Source organism: Suillus plorans (assembly GCF_016647745.1).
Source record: "Suillus plorans strain S12 chromosome Unknown HD556scaffold_86, whole genome shotgun sequence".
In the NCBI taxonomy this organism is placed as follows: domain Eukaryota; kingdom Fungi; phylum Basidiomycota; class Agaricomycetes; order Boletales; family Suillaceae; genus Suillus; species Suillus plorans.
Window position 1 is genome coordinate 164,835 of NW_024537470.1, and position 16,195 is coordinate 181,029.

At 47.4% G+C, this 16,195-nt stretch overlaps 3 protein-coding genes across 3 annotated transcripts; all 3 read right to left on the bottom strand.

Moving 5' to 3' along the window:
• Positions 1-2,712: 2,712 nt before the first annotated feature.
• Positions 2,713-2,919, bottom strand: HD556DRAFT_1190640 (uncharacterized protein; the record flags this gene model as incomplete). Its single annotated transcript, XM_041296164.1, has 2 exons — positions 2,713-2,791; positions 2,849-2,919. Coding segments are annotated over 2 exons (150 nt in total), but the record flags the coding sequence as incomplete, so codon positions are not given.
• Positions 2,920-3,462: 543 nt separating this feature from the next.
• On the bottom strand, positions 3,463-5,152 carry HD556DRAFT_1449289 (uncharacterized protein; the record flags this gene model as incomplete). The annotated part of the gene is made up of 5 exons (XM_041307573.1): positions 3,463-4,131; positions 4,190-4,318; positions 4,378-4,638; positions 4,695-5,054; positions 5,114-5,152. 5 exons carry the CDS (start codon positions 5,150-5,152, stop codon positions 3,463-3,465), a joined length of 1,458 nt encoding a protein of 485 aa, XP_041154342.1.
• Positions 5,153-13,040: 7,888 nt separating this feature from the next.
• Positions 13,041-15,202, bottom strand: HD556DRAFT_1247619 (uncharacterized protein; the record flags this gene model as incomplete). The annotated part of the gene is made up of 8 exons (XM_041298712.1): positions 13,041-13,484; positions 13,542-13,856; positions 13,911-14,120; positions 14,174-14,353; positions 14,401-14,497; positions 14,545-14,702; positions 14,772-14,973; positions 15,027-15,202. Coding segments are annotated over 8 exons (1,782 nt in total), but the record flags the coding sequence as incomplete, so codon positions are not given.
• Between the last annotated feature and the right edge of the window lie 993 nt (positions 15,203-16,195).

The window sequence follows — 16,195 nt, forward strand, 5'->3', positions numbered from 1 at the left end:
CCACATCCACATCCACATACATTTACCTCCATACCTCAATCCACGCGTCTCATCCGGATGTCCGGTCCGATCCGATCCGATATACGATAAGCTTCCTAATTCAATTCCTGTGCATATAACATTAACACAGCCTATTCCTCTATTCGGTATTCCTTGTCCTCGGTATCTCGGTTATACTTACTACCGGTATGCTTACTGATCCGTTAACCTATGCTTCATTTCCGACTCGCGCTTGATAACTTTGCTTATGCTTCATACATAGCCTCGGACGCTTGCTTACTGATCTTTCCGTTATTTCCTTAGTATATAAACTCTTGTATATGTCCTGTAGTTCCTCAGTCTGAATATCATATTAGTCCTCGCACTAGATCTCACTCTAAGTCCTCATATCAGTTCTAGTCTATCGACTTAGTCAATATCCATCTCGGGCCTAGGGAGAAATTCCCTAGGCCAGAGCTCCGCTTATCCGCTCATCCGCTTATCCGCTTATCCGTTCATCCGCTTATCTGCTCATCCGATCCTCCGAAGTTTCCGGACGTTCGTCCGAAACTTTCCCGCGGTCCTCCGGACCTATTCTGCTTCGGACTTTGTCCTTGCAGCCTTTCCTCTGTTTGCTTCTACTTAGGACTTGTCCTAAGTAGCCATTACACGTATCCATATCAGGACGAAACCTCATCGTAATTTCCGGAAGTTCCTCCGGAACTTTCCCGCACTCGTCCGGAAGTTACTTGCACTCGTCCGGAAAGTCCTTCCGAACTTTCCCGCGCTTCGGACGTCCTTGGACTTTCTTCGGACATCACTCTGAAATTAAGGGCACATACTCGGGTAAGGGGCGCAGCGCACGAGCTGAAGCCAAGCCCCTCAGAATCAGTCCTACCCTTTGTGCACGGTCTTAACACAGTTTCACTTTTCACCTCTTCACATATTCTATGACTTTCCATCACATTCTATCGTACGATTCTTTTACTCTTTTTCCTATTCACTATTCATATTCAAGCTCCGCTTCAATACCCTTATATATACCTTACTCTTTACACTTTGTATCTTTAACTTGACCTATGCAGACCAGGGCCTGCAATCTAGCTTCATCTTCATCAGAACATTGGCTTTACTTGAAACCGTTGAAACGTAAAGACGTCTAAACAACGCCAAGCGTAACAAAAAGTGCTCTGCTCAAAAACAAATCCATTAAACCGGGAATACTATAATCGAGTTGATCAGCGGCTTCGCTGTACCGTCCATCCTGGAAAGCAATGGTTGCAAGCTGCACGTGTAGATACGACTAACAGGTTTGGTCGAGATTTAAGGTCTGATACAAAGCTTACATTCGCAACGCTACACGGAATTGGATCTGAGTGTTGAGAAGCGGCCGTGAGGTCTTCAACTCGCCACACTGCCTCATTGTGGCGACCGGAATAGAAAAGTGCAATAGCCTGAATAAATGACATCGAAGTCTTGGTGTAACAAACATGACTGTTAGAACAGCGACTACAGTACCTTGATCAGTAGTAGAAGATTGAGGATATTGGGATTGCTATTGGAAAACACAAAAGCGGAGTCAAAAGCTTCCATCGCGTCCCAGAGCTGTTTGTTGCCGCAAAGGGCGATGCCTTTGGAAATGTAGCCCAGTAATGAGGGCTGGATAGCAATGGACTATGCGACAAAACTGAGTGACCTATCGTCAACGGCATCACGAGAGACGGAATGTCTGACCTTGACTGCGTCTTGAAGCGCATCGTCCCACTCGAACTTTCGTGCCCTTACAATTGAACGATTAGCATACGTATCGCGTCTGTTGTCATCTTCGTCAAAATCGATTTCATGGGTCAAGAGGTCCTCGATAATATGAAGGTCCCAAGAATTTCGGACTGTCTTGTCGGAAATTTCCAGCGAGCCTTCGAATTCAATTTAAGACATTTTAAGGGATCTTTTCACACGGTACACTTATAATGCATGTTAATGGTGTACGAAAAAATTTCAAGGCACTTATAATGTCTGTCCAAATCATGTTAAGGCACTGTAATGATCCTGGGTGGCGTGTGATGAGCCTAACATTATAAGGCCATGAAATGATAGTGTAAGCATTGTAAACGGTAGCAAGGTAAATTCAGACAATTTCAAGACTCGTCGCTTGTATTTCGATGCTCTTGCTGGAATTCCCAAATAATGATAATAGTAGTAAAAAACAGCAATATTGGTCGCATTTGTACTGATCGCGATACAGGTAAAAAAAATGGTGATCGTAATACTCACATTATAGTAATCTGGCAGGTGGTATTTCTCGGCTGAAGGTCGTGGGCTTGGTCCTGAATAGAGAAGCGAAAGGCATGGCGAGGCGAGGCGAGGCGCGAAGGTTGGGTAGCGATTCAGAGTGTGGGTCGAGGAGGTAGAGGTGGCGCCTGCGCAAACCTAAGACAACGCCCCCCAAACAGCCAAGCCCACGAAAAAGGACATGAGGCCGACCAAGACACCGACATAGGCAGCAGTATGCACGCCTACACGTGGCAGGAGGGTTGGTGTGTGCAGCACTGCGAGGCTCGTGTGGAGGAGGACGACGAGGGAGGTGGTTATGATGAATGGGATATGCGAGCTGTCGTAGGAATGCATTTGTGAGGTCGCGTGAAGGAAATCTTTGAGTTGGTCAGTTACAGGGACGGATGACAGTTGGATTGATACGTCTGAGAGGAGGAGGGAGAGCGCACGAGCGTCGTGTCGAGAGCGCTTCCGAATAATATCGGATTTCATACTAATGGGATGAGCAGAGCCGTGAAGCTTGTAGTAGAGGCCACATCTGCATGTATATAAGATATTGGTACGAATATAGAAGGAACAACAAATGAGAACTTACACGTTGCAAATGGTCTTGCCTTCAGCGTCCTTCCTCCGCAGAGGAGTTGCAGTCGTGTGACAGTTGTAGCACTGCGCGCTACTCACAAGGAGGCAGAAGTGGTCAACTGTGGCTAGGGATCGAGATGTCCTCGTCATTGAGAAGGAGAAAAATTTTAACATTGACGACGCACCATATTGATAAACTTGATTTCAATGGACAAGCATTGAATTGCCTCGAGAGAGTGTGTTGGTATTAATGCATGGATTGAGATAAATAAGAGTCGAGTAGTCGACGGAATCTTCGGAGTTGATGACGACGTCTGTTCAGAGGTGGAAATGGTTGAAATGAAAGAAGACTCAATAGAAGCGTTGATCAGAATAGAGCTCAACTTGTTTGGCCTTGTGATTATACTACCCTAATTGGGATGCAATTTTACGACTTAGTAATCATTTAAATGCTGAATCAAGAGATGTGCAATGTGCTGTTGGGCGGGGGCGTCCGAGAATTAATAGCTGTTGGAAGGTGACAATGGGTAAGCTGGAGTTAGCATTTATAGTTGTAGGTAAATGTAAACAAATCAGAGGGCGACAGGTTCAACAAATTAATAAAGCGAGACTCAGATTCCACTAAAATTACTTCCTCCCCGACACCTTCCTCAGTTTGGCACCACCATTGCATGTAACACGCTTGAGTGCTGGAGGAGGAGCCAAAGGAACAACAGGGACCACGTCCGAGTCCACCGGAGTCTGAGCAGCCTGAGCAGTAACTCGACGTTGAGCTGCAGACACCCTACCACCCTTGGATGCAGATGGCGCCAAGTCAGTTCTAGCGCCATCCAGCGAGAGCTCACCAATGTCAACTTCGAGTTGGAGCTGAGTGGTGGTGGCGGGCCCTCCCGGATTGCTGATAGACATTGCAGTCTGGTAGTTGACAGTGGCGACTGCATTCATGTCAGCACGACTCGCAGAAGTCGGAGCATAAGTGATGTGTGAAGATGACAGAAGTTGTGGTGCGGGAATGGGGATGGTTTGTGGTGCGGAGGCAGGATCTTCTAACTGCTGTAAGAAGTCGTCTTCCCAGGTGTGAGGTTGGGAGGCAGAGGGTGGAGTAGGGGTACCACTAGTAGCTAGGACTGAGCTCGTGCCGAAAACCTCCTGGTTGTAATAGTTGATCACACTCGTAGCCCATGGGCTGCGCTTGAATAGTCGCTCCAAGTAAAAATCAAAGTCTTGCGCATAATCAATTTTCGTGGCTGGTCCGGTTGCTGTGAGCTCTTGATCATGCGTTAACAAGAAACGCGCCTGAGAACGAGACGAGATCAGCATGCATGCAAAAGTCAGAAGATTATAATGCGCTCACCACAATAGCAGCACCTGCGATCAGACCTTCTGTGACACACTGCGTAGACCAACGCTGACCCCTGGCCTTCAAATGACCTTTGGTCTTCCCAGACAGTGAAGCCTTCCCGAATATTTCAACTCGGATGATCTGAGGGACGGAGTCAGCCCTAACGTACTGCTTGGACAGCAGCTGAATACATCACTCACCTTGGCCATGACTGGTGTTTTGAGGAAGGCGTCTGGAACTAGAGCAGAAGGATCCATGAACAGAATGGGGGCTAGATGTGTATACTTTTCGCCACTGACATCCTTCTTTAAGAGAGCAAGGAGTTGCACATTCTCCTTCTTTTTGGCAGCCTCGTCAGTGAAGACGGTCGGGTCGAGTTTTAATGAAGAGAAGATCAAACCGGCGCAGTCCTTGAGACTATGCAGTATGTTCGACCTCTTGGAATTAACCGCAGCACGAAACTAGAGTATCTCATACATAAGTGTTGATGCGCAGACAGAGGGAGAATCGGACATACCACTGATCCAAACTGTGGGTAGGTCTCCATTGGTTTATGCAAAGCCTTGGGTATGCACTGATAAAGCTCAGCCATCGCACCATTGAGTTTCGCTTCAGGTGAAGACCAACGCGTGCCGCTGCGTGGATCAATGTCTGGCTGGGGTTTTGTCGGAAAGAGCCCGCTCATGACCCAAAAGTAGTTGAGCATGGCGTACATCTTGCCCGCACGGGCGATGTCATTGTTGATGGTTGATGTCTTCTTAAGGACTCGGTTTCGGCTGCGTGCAGGGACAGCAGCCTGGAGCATAGTGTGGTCTTTCTTGAGAGCGCGCAACTCAGACCGAACAGCAGTATATGCTTGTTGCGCCACTTCTAGTGCCTAGAGATTCAACTGCTACATCAACCGAACCAAGAGAATGGCAGCATGAGTGAACTCACCCTGCGGACTTCGTGCATGGGCGCGTCAGGCTGAGGCATTGTCAAGACCATCCTCAGGGTGTCGAGATCGCTCCGGGCATCAAACTCGTTGTGTTACGAACTAGGATAGTTCTTAACAACGACAACTCGACAGAGTTACGATCATTGAGATTCGCAGTCTCCAGAAAAGGGGACTCTTCATAGGCTTAGACAAAGGAGTGCTTTGTCTAAGAATCAAGTATCTGACGACTTAAGATTGGGGGTCTTAAGCGAAGGATATTTCAGGTAAAACCTAGTAAGATTAAAGTGCAGAAACTAGTAGTAATACACGTGCTTAAATAGGCCAATATGTGCGCACGGACCAGGCTAATCGTGAGAAGTATACATCATACAAGAAAGGAAGGCCGTTTGTAGAGATGATATGAGAAAATAGAGCGCAGCAAATGTAACTGTAACATTACCCCTCTACTAGGCGTAAAGTCACCGACTTTACTCATCTTGGTTGGCATAATAAATTGGGTCGTCAGAGTAGTCAAACCGACCTTCGTCGCCCCCTCCACAGAGTTGCTCCTCTCTATAGAGAGCTTCTTCTTCTGCGCACCGAAGGATGTAGGCGTCATCTCTTGCCTTTTCCCAAGCTGTTAGCTCGTCGTAGAATCTCTCATCTTTCCATGTAAGAGTAGTAGGGGAAGGACCCGGGTAATGAGGGCAATAAAAAGAAAGATGTCCGGGGGACAATTCCCGGCAGACACGGCAGTAGTAGTTGGGGCAGTGCGCGTGACGATGACCAAGTGTTTTGCAGTAGCGACATACCCGATTTTTGTCGGGGTTTGAGGAGGACGGTCGAATAACCGGTGGTGCTGGCGTGGAGCTAAAAGCTTCATCTTCGCTAGTAGCTCTCTTCTTTCCTTTGCCAAGATAAGGCACCTTGCGGGTTCTTTTCCGATGAGTCGTATGCACTTTGATCTGGTTTATCTCTCTCTTCGAGAGGACGAAGACAGAGGTTGGCATGGCCATCTGCTCTGCTTCCGCAACCAGTTCAGCAGGTTCTGCAGGAGCGGTGGTTCCCAGTGCCTGGATTGGCACAGTGCCATCCGTGAACGTCGATGGTGATAGCGTGGTAGGAATATTCATGGGGGGATGGATGTGAAGCGCCTGAAGTGCGGTGGATAGGTCTTGTACCTCTTGGTACGATAGGTATTGGTCGTTTGGGTTGGCTAGTATTTCGTCATGCGTAGCCGAGAATGCGGTGTAGAGATTAGGCAGATGCAAGATGGTTTCTACGGGAGTTACCGTAGTTTCTGTACGAGTGGCGAGAGTCTGTACTCGTGTCGCTAACCGCGTCTCCTCCTGGAGATTAGCGATCATGGCGTTGGTGATCTCCATAAGGCTGTTAACAGCGTCTTGTAACTTGTTAGGCATACGAGGAGGAGGAACGGGAATTCCACCATCATAGGAAGGTGGAGGGGTTGCAGGAGGTTGCTGTGGAGACGGTGGACGAGCGACTCCGGCGACTCATTCAGCAACCATGTGAATAGCCATCTGAATATCAGACTTAACCTCCTCAGGGACAAGACGCAAAGCGTAAGAACAAATGCGTTTCTGTAGATGCATGATGCCATGCTGCACACGTGGTTCTTCCACGTGTCGAGTGAGTCTTTCAATGAGGTCGGTGGCGCGGATGATGTTGATGATGAGGTTGACGGCGAAGGCGTTTCTAGAGATAAGGATTCTGTTGATTTCGATGGCATGCTGGGGACAAAGGACTGCGGCTTCAATGAGCGCGAGGTCCTCTGCTTGAGAGACGAAGTCTTCGTATCTTCCCTCGTCAGTCGAGGGGTTGGTTTGGGCAAAGGTAGATTCATAGGGCAATGTGTAGGAGACTGGGAAGGGCATGTTGATGGGCAGATGATGTTTGTAGAGTGGTTATTAATCTCGTAGCGAGTGCCTGTCTTTATAGGTTGAGAGGGTCTCGTCGGCATCTGCCAGGTTTCCTTCTGGGATCCACTCGTTGCTAGCTGAGGAATATCCTTTCCACGATACCAGATATCTGCAGTGTTTACCCCTGCCTTTATGGGCAAGGATCGCTTCGATTTCATATTCTTCTTCTTCTTCCAGAATATCAGGTGGGGGTTCTAGGAAGTTTGGACCGTGAACGTCATTTTCGCTATAGGACGATAACAGAGAAGCATGGAACGTGGGGTGTATCTTCCATTGCGGAGGTAGTTGGAGCATGAATGTGATGGGGGATAATACCGCGGTGATAGTGAAAGGACCGTATCGTTTCGGGGCCAATTTCCGAGAGGGAAGTTTTAATCGGAGATTTGCTGCGGATAGCCAAACCTTATCTCCTATTTTCCATGGTTGGTATTTTTGGCCGAAGGATCTTTCCGCCATTCTTTGCATGGCGATATTATGGCAGGCGATAGCTTCTTCTCTCATCTTTTGAAGGAGTTTCACTCGTTCTTCTGCCGCTGGTACTACGGAATCTGCGAGGATATGAGGGATTGCTTTTGGTTCGTATCCCATCATGATAAAGAAGGGGGAGGCATTTCGAGCGTCGTGCCTTCGGTGATTATGGACGAATTCAGCCATGGGGAGATGTTCAACCCAGTTAGCTGGATTATTCTGACAGTAAATTCTGAGATGGGTTTCCAATTCCTGGTTTAGTCGTTCAGTTTGTCCGTCAGTTTGAGGGTGATAGGCCGTGGATGGGGCTATAGAATAATCGAGGAGTCGGGCTAATTCCAAGGAGAACTTTGAAAGAAATTGGGGTCCTCTGTCGGAGATTACCTTATCGTGTAGCCCAAAGCGTTTGAATACGTGTTTCAGAAACAGCTTGGCTACCCCTTCAGAGGAAATTGTTTTGTGACAAGGGGTAATAATCACCCCCTTACTAAGCCCATGGTCTACCACGACCATAACAGAGTCAAAACCGGAGGAAACCGGAAGATCGGTGATAAGATCAACGGAGATTTGGGAGAATGGCCTCGTGGCAGCGGAGGAAATGGGAGTCAGGGGTGGAGTTACGGGATGCGTATCAGCCTTCATCTGTTGACAAACCGCACAGCCCTCGACGTATTTCCGGATGAAAGTTCCCATGCCAGGCCACCAAGCTTCTCGTTTAACCAATTCTTCCGTTTTAAAACGACCAGGATGTCCCGCCGTGGGATGATCATGGCATCGTGCAAGGATGGACGGACGATGGGAAGGAGAGATATAGGCACGATTCTTAAAATAAAGAATATCGGACTCAATCTTCCAATCGGAAAGAGCAGATTTTATAGGAGGGAGACAGATGCCGTTTAGGGCGTCAACAGCAGTGCTGAATATGGGGTCGTCTAACGGAGACGGAATAGCGAGGGTGTCACGTAGTTGGTCATCGAGTAGTCGTACAAACATCGAATCAGGAAGGAGTACGGTATCATGGTTATCAGAAGATCCATCATCATGATCCGGTCGACGAGAAAGCGCGTCAGGTGCTGCTAATTTTGTGCCAGGCACGTGGTGAAGTTCTAAATCAAAGGATGTGAGAAGCATCTGCCAACGTGCTTGCCGGCGAGACAATCGTTCCGCTTTCCTAAAATAAAGCAGGTTCATATGATTGGTGAATACGATGACAGGGAAAGGATGTCCCTCTAGATAGTGTCTCCATTCTGTTAACGCACGAATGATGGCAAGTAATTCCCGATCAAAGATTTGATAGTTGCGTTCAGCGGGGTTAAAGGACTGGGAGAGGTAAGCACAGGGGTGATACATTCCATTGCTGTCGGTCTGCAAGAGTACTCCTCCAGTTGCGTCAAGAGAGGCATCGGTGGCGATAGCGAACTGTCGGAGTGGATCAGGATTGCGAAGTACTGGATGGCTCGTAAAACATGTTTTTAGTCGATCGAAGGTCTCTTGGCATAAAGAGTCCCAATGGAACACGGCGTCCTTTTTTGTTAGATTGATAAGAGGGCGGGCAATATCGGAATAATGGGATACGAAAGACCTGTAAAAGTTGCAAAATCCTAAAAAGGATCGAACATCTTTTACGGAACCAGGCTTTGGCCATAGCTTTATTCCGTTGGTTTTGTCTTTATCCATCTCCACATGACCAGGTTTGATAATCATCCCTAGATATTCAACTTCGTTGGAATCGAGGTGCATTTCTCCGGTTTTAAAAACAGTTGTTCTTGTCTGATTTTCTCCAGTACCCGTCGTGTTCTTTCCTTGTGCTCCTCCAGATCCTTAGAGAAAATTAGGATGTCGTCCATATAGATGACCAGCCATCCTTTGTTGATTTCTTGTCGGAATTTATCGTCCATATATGCTTGAAACGTGGCTGGGGAGTTACATAGGCCGAAGAACATTACCGTGGGTTCAAAAAGGCCGTGTTCCGTGGTGAACGCGGCTTTCCATCTGTCATCAGGATGGATTCGGATGTTATTGTAACCCGATCGGATATCCATCTTGGTAAAGAAGTTTGCACCGTGCAATCGTTCGATAAGGGATGCCGGAAGCGGAAGGGGATAAGAGTTTTTTATGGTCTGGTCGTTTAGAAGTCGGTAATCTTGACAGGGCCGAAGTTCTCCGCTCTTCTTTCCTACGAAGAAAAATCTGCTTGCTTGAGGGGATTTTGATTTCGTGATAAATCCCTTGGCAAGATTTTCATCAATGAACTTCTTCACGGCTAGGTGTTCCTTTGGAGATAATGGATAGACTTTCGACGTTCTAGGGAGAAAACCGGGCTTTGTTTCAATACGATGGTCGATCCCAGGTCTTTCTGGGGGGAGTTGATTTAGTCCGTCTTTGGCAAATATATCTGCATAGTCGTGGAGATACGTGGGAACCAGTTCTTCAAAGGTTTTCTTTTGTTTTGTCTTTTCTTCTTGAGCGAACTCTTGTGCCTTGTTACTGTATTTGAGAGGGGTGGGAATTGTCTTCTGTTCAGAAGCCGATGTCCCATCCTTAGTAAGAGGAGTATCGAGAGAAATTTCTTCCACTACTCTCATGAACTCTCCGTTGGAATCGTATTCCACAAGGAATTCTCCATCGTTGAGTTTGTAGGTAGATACTTCTTGCACTGGAGGGGCAATCCAGACGTCCTCTTTGGTATTGAAGAGTTCATCGTCTTCCATGGGTAGCGGAGTGGGAATATCTTCGGGGACTTCTTCAATTGACGCGGAGAATTTTGATGGTTCTTCCTTTTTCATCCTAGAGTTAACCCACGTTCGCTTAGGTGGGTTTCGGCTCTTTTTTACGCTTTCTTCGATTTCAATGGACTTCGGAGTTTCTTCAAGGGATACGGTTTGATTGGTCCAATCGATGGAAGGATTCATAGCTCTGAGCCAGGGAATTCCTAGGAGGATCTGATCCTTTGGTCCTAGTCTGGTGATATTGAATTTCCCTATCATGGTTCGTTTGTCGACTTTGATGATAAGGGTGCAATATCGTTCTACCGGTCCACTGCGGAAATAACTTCCATCAGCGGTCCTAACATGGAAAGGTTTTTCCAGTCTTCGGGATTTGAGGCCGTGCTTCTTTACGAAGCTTTCGGAAATATAGGTTCCAGATGCTCCGGAATCTATTACTGCGCTGGTTTCGACATTTTGACGTGTTCGAGAGATAAGAGAAATAGGAACACGTAGTTCTTTTCTTTCACCAATAGCTCGTATAAGACGTACAGGTTCTTCTGGAGATGCTATAGTCGATCTAGCTCTCCATTTCAAAAATCCTCCTGGATACGCCTCGTTTCTTCTTCGTCTTCTAATTTCCGTACAAACGGAGGCCCTTTCTTCTTCTGAGGGCAGTCGCAGGCACGGTGCCCGGTTTGGTGACAGGTGAAACATTTTCCTGTCTTCATGTGTTCCTGACGATCAGCTTCTACGAGTCGGTCCACCACCATGGCATCTCTATCCCTGGTAGGGATGAACCTCTGATCTCCGAACCTTCTTTTCTTTTGATGGAAAGGGTTTCGGGCTCTGATGGCCTGCAACTGCATGTAGCAATTGTCGATATCTACCACTGCTTCGACATAGTCGTCAAAGGTCTTCGGGACATTTCCGGAATAGAATAATTTTTCCAGTATTCCCGGTTTAAGTCCTGCTTGGAAATGGAAGATCTTGGCCGATTCTTCCTTGATCTTTGCTTGGGCGATGAGCCTTTGGTAGTCGGCGATGTAGGTTTGCAGATCTCCGCTCCCTTGCTTCAAATTCCCGATTCTTGCCATGGCTGTTCCGGAAGGGTCGATGGACGAGAAGGCTTTGTTGAATGCTTCCTGGAAGTCCTTCATCGTTCCGTACCCTTTCTTTTGTCCGGAAGAGTCCACAAATTGGGCGTCTTCAAGGAATTCTTCTTTCCAAAGTCTGGCGTTTCCTTCGTTCATGAAGGAGGTTATGAAGATGATTCGTTGCTTGTCATCTTTGTAGAGCTTGTCGTTGATATCCATATAGGCATTGCACGAGAGGAGGAACGATCTGGAAAGCTCTCTATCTCCATTGAAAATGGGTGGGTGGTTAATCTTGTATTCGAACTCCTTCGTGCTGGTGTTGGACATGTTGAGCGGCGGTACAAGGGTACCGAGGTTCAGGGCTTGGAGTCTTGGAGTAAGCGACGTCAGTTTTGCTTCTGCCTGCACTAGCTGTCTTGCTCAGCCAGGTCTTTTCTTCTTGATCTTCTTTTGTTTCTTTGACACACGCGGATGGGTGGTGTCTCTCGACTTTAATCTTTTGTTACGAACTAGGATAGTTCTTAACAACGACAACTCGACAGAGTTACGATCGTTGAGATTCGCAGTCTCCAGAAAAGGGGACTCTTCGTAGGCTTAGACAAAGGAGTGCTTTGTCTAAGAATCAAGTATCTGACGACTTAAGATTGGGGGTCTTAAGCGAAGGATAGTTCAGGTAAAACCTAGTAAGATTAAAGTGCAGAAACTAGTAGTAATATACGTGCTTAAATAGGCCAATATGTGCGCACGGACCAGGCTAATCGTGAGAAGTATACATCATACAAGAAAGGAAGGCCGTTTGTAGAGATGATATGAGAAAATAGAGCGCAGCAAATGTAACTGTAACACGTTGTCTTGCTCATATTCAGACTCAGTATCCTCAATAGCATCGAGTTCTGCTGTGAAGTCGTCTGAGGAATATCCAGCCTGGGGCATGACAATTAAACTAAGACACAAGAAATTTAAGTCTGAACAGTGGAGATATGAGACACGACAATTTCACTTGCCTGGTTCCATGTTATAAAGACGTGACCCTGCACAGGGCCAGTTGCTCCGCAGCATCTTGCCGTCCTTGCTGTTGACATGCGGCGTGTTTAGTTCAGCCTTGGCAAAGTCGACATGTAATAAAAGCTGCAGGTACTTTAACTTCAGTACCGATTACTATCAAATGACTAATGAACACGACAATTTGGACTTACAGTGGGACAGATTCTCGTACGTATCTTGAGTCCAGTGATACGATTGGATTCGATCTTGGGTTTCTTTGCTACTCTCTCTTTGTCAAGTAGAAGCTCCTCGTCCTCTTTAGTGCCCAACGAGGGAAACTTGTGTTTGCTGCGTGTAGTCACGCTTGAGATTTTCTCGAGAAAGGAGTGTTTTAGCGAGCTCTAGACCCTGCGTCAACTCGTTCTGCAACCGCAAAAGCTTATCGGATGACGTCGCTTGTGAAGCACGGGTCTTGAGGCCCTGTGACACGAATCAAGAGTGTCTTGTGGTGGTCCAGTAAATAGACTTGCATGGTGCAAGAACTATTGGAGATATGGGAGAGCGGAGCTGAGTACGGATTTGGTGTGCATGGTGTGGGCAGAGGAGATGGCTGTGTCGTTGGAGATATGGGAGAGTGGAGCTGAGTGCAGTCAGACGAGATGATATTAAGAAAAGAGAGATCTACATACATATCTGGACACTGTAGTTCTGATTCAGACTGATAGAGGTGAAGTAAGGAGACATTGGAGCTGGTCACTGGCGTGCTGGACGTGACTTCATGCGCACAAACATGTCACTATCGATGTGGTCGACCACGAGGAATTCATCTCGGTGATCAGGATCAGGGAAACAAACAGCGCCACGAATGAAAGACTGGACTGGAACGAAGATCGAACTTGCCCTTGGGACAGCTTTGACACGAGTAAGTCGTAGATCACGGTCCGACCTGCGAGAAGCACCAATGCCAGCAGTGAATGGCTGAACCAGTGCAAACTTGAAGGAACCAACATCCAGAAGCTGACAACTGAATATGAAAACAAGGCGAACAAACACTGATACTTCCTGGGCGAGTTGTATAAGTGCGCAGTCATAGCGCGGTTGCCCATGGAAGCCTGGAGTGCATCGAAGGTAGTCGGTAGTTTGCTTCCAGTCGACGGTAGACTCGTAGTGAACTTTGAGAAAGCGATGTTCACGAATCTGGTTCAGAAATACATAAATCAGTACAAGACACATACTAAAACAAGATCAACTCACCAAGAAGTTTGTCGGTATGGTGACCCATCTTTCCAGTCGATATCCGTACGTCGGTAATGAGTTGTTGATAAAATCGGAAAACTTCTTACGAAAGCCTTGAAATGCACGATCCAATTGGCCGCCGTGGGTCTCGATGTCTTGGATGGCTACGGGCTGTTGCGTCGAACCAAGTTTGATGTGCCCCTCGAAAGCAACAGGATTCGGGTCTTCATCGTCATCATTGCCCTCTCCTGCCAATGTGCGCCGCTCATCAAGCACGTCCACGTGCGCTCTCAACATTTTGGCTGCGAATTTGCGCGTGTCAACACGCAGTATCTAACAAGATCTTTACATGAGTGAACATCAGATGCTATAATGTTAGAAACATACCTGGTCAGCGACGTCCTTTCCATTTGACTGGCGCTCGTAGGCCTCTTTGAGGGGGCCATGAAGCTTCTCATTCGGACGGGTGCTGTAGTTGCGTACTGCACCCTTCATTTGGATGTCCCTAGTTGCGTGCTTCCAGAGATGCGCCTTTGGAAAGTCCCAGTCAAGCTTGAGACCTACGATGGGAGAATTGAGAGCACATTCGATGTATTCCTAGAATGTGTGATCAACAATCTATTTAAAAAGTGAATGAACAAAACATTTACCTTGAGTGCGCTATCAAAAACGAGTAGTTCAGCATCAATTGCTGCCAGTGTGCTTGACGTATGCACGTCGAGACCAATATAGCTATCCAATTGCAGATAGCTACTAATAACGCGAAGAAGTTTATACCCTTCTGGGCTGGTCCTCTGGTTCAAGACGTTTACCGCAGAATAGAAGGCTTGCTGCGCGTCAGTTAGTATTAGAAAGCCAAAAGCCTCATGATACGTACCTTGGATAGATCTTGCATCTTGTTACCATCACTGAAGGTAATGTGGATGATGGTGCTGAAATGATTAAGATTGCGCCATCGAGGGAAACTAGCAACCCTACCGAAGGTCATGAGTTGATGAGAATCGCGATGTGAATGACTTACTGTTTCTCGACCTTTGACTCTTCATCACGTCCAAGCGCTTTGAGGATTTTCTTCAACTCCTCGAGTAGGTGCCTCCACATACCAAGATGGAGGGCATGAAGGCAGTCAAAACTGATGGCTTGATGAGGGTCAGAGTGCGCAATGAGCCAGAAAACATTCTGTTGATGAGATATTAGTAACGAAAACATGGAGGCGAAACGAGAGAGTGAATATTGCCAATAACTTACCGCGACAGCACGCAATCCTAATGCCTTGAGTAGTTCCTCGCCTCGAGCTTTGCTGACCTTGTAAACATTGAGTGCGGCTATTGCTTCTTCCACTGTTCTAAATGCAAACGTCTTTGATAGCTCGCTAAGTTCTTCGAGCGGTACAAGACATACTGGACAGGGACATTTGCTATGGTGGCCACAAATGAGAGACATCATACATCTAAAAACAGTCTAATATCAGATTGCGGACATGTGTAAGAATATAGAACTTACTGTTCTTCATAATCAGCAGAAAGTATCAGAATAATGGGAAACAACCAGCGTGCGATCTTGTCATAGCAAGTATGTGAATAACCAGACTTTGAGTGTTGCGCGACCAGTTCCAACAGTTTTAAGAATGCCTCGTGCCATATGACGCGCTTGAGGTTTACGAAGCCTGGCTTGCCTTTGTCATATCCCGCGTTCCGGACCCGGACCTATCACACTCATCATTTCCGGATTTCCGGATCCGGCCGACTTCTATGTATCGTCCGGATCCGACCCGCGTCTAACTTCCGCGCCTTATCCCTTTGGTACTTCCCTTATCAGTTAGTACGCTTTATTTTCCGTTCCTCATTCATCTCCGTCTTCATTTTACTAAGTTCCGATAGACTAGTGATAGTCGTACCATATGTTTTCTTCATAGCTTTACATAGCTTCGCACTGCACTCACTGTTCTCCGTTATGTCCTCAGTAGTATATAAACCCCTGTACAATCTCTGTAGTTTCCTCAGTTCGAATATCATATTAGACTCTGCTCATTCTCTCCTCCGTCCGACTTGAGTTTCTCTCTCGTCGACCTCCGCTCGTCTTAGGATCGACTCCTATAGACTTGTCACCTCCGCCTCTACCTCTGGTAGTCCTCCGCTGTTTCCTTTCTAGTTCGGACTTCGTCCGGATTAGTCTTATCTCTTGTTTCCGAACGTCCGCCGGAATTCCCGCGCATCGGACATCGGACTCCGGACATCGCCCGACGCCCTCCGGACATCGTCCGGTAACCTTCGGACATCGTTCAACAACCCTCGGAAGTTAGGGGCACGTACTCGGGTAAGGGGCGCAGCGCACGAGCTGAAGCCAAGCCCTTCGGATCCGACCCTTGAGCACGTTCTTAACAGTATATTCGAACTCACACCTTACCGAGTATACTTACATCTGACTTCATGGCACCTACACGGGCGCAGACCGCTCTTAATGCAGCGGGTGTAGTAACCGCCCGACGCGACTCTACTCCCATAGTCGATGCCTTCCTCAGTTTCTCACAGCGCCGCGCTAGTGCGCAAGGTGCTGCCTCCAGTATCTCACAACTCATGAATCGCCCACATCCGTCTACCCCCACCCCCACACCCGCCGGAAATCTTCCGCACAATGATTCCGACGATGAACTTGCCCTAGGCGGTAACCCG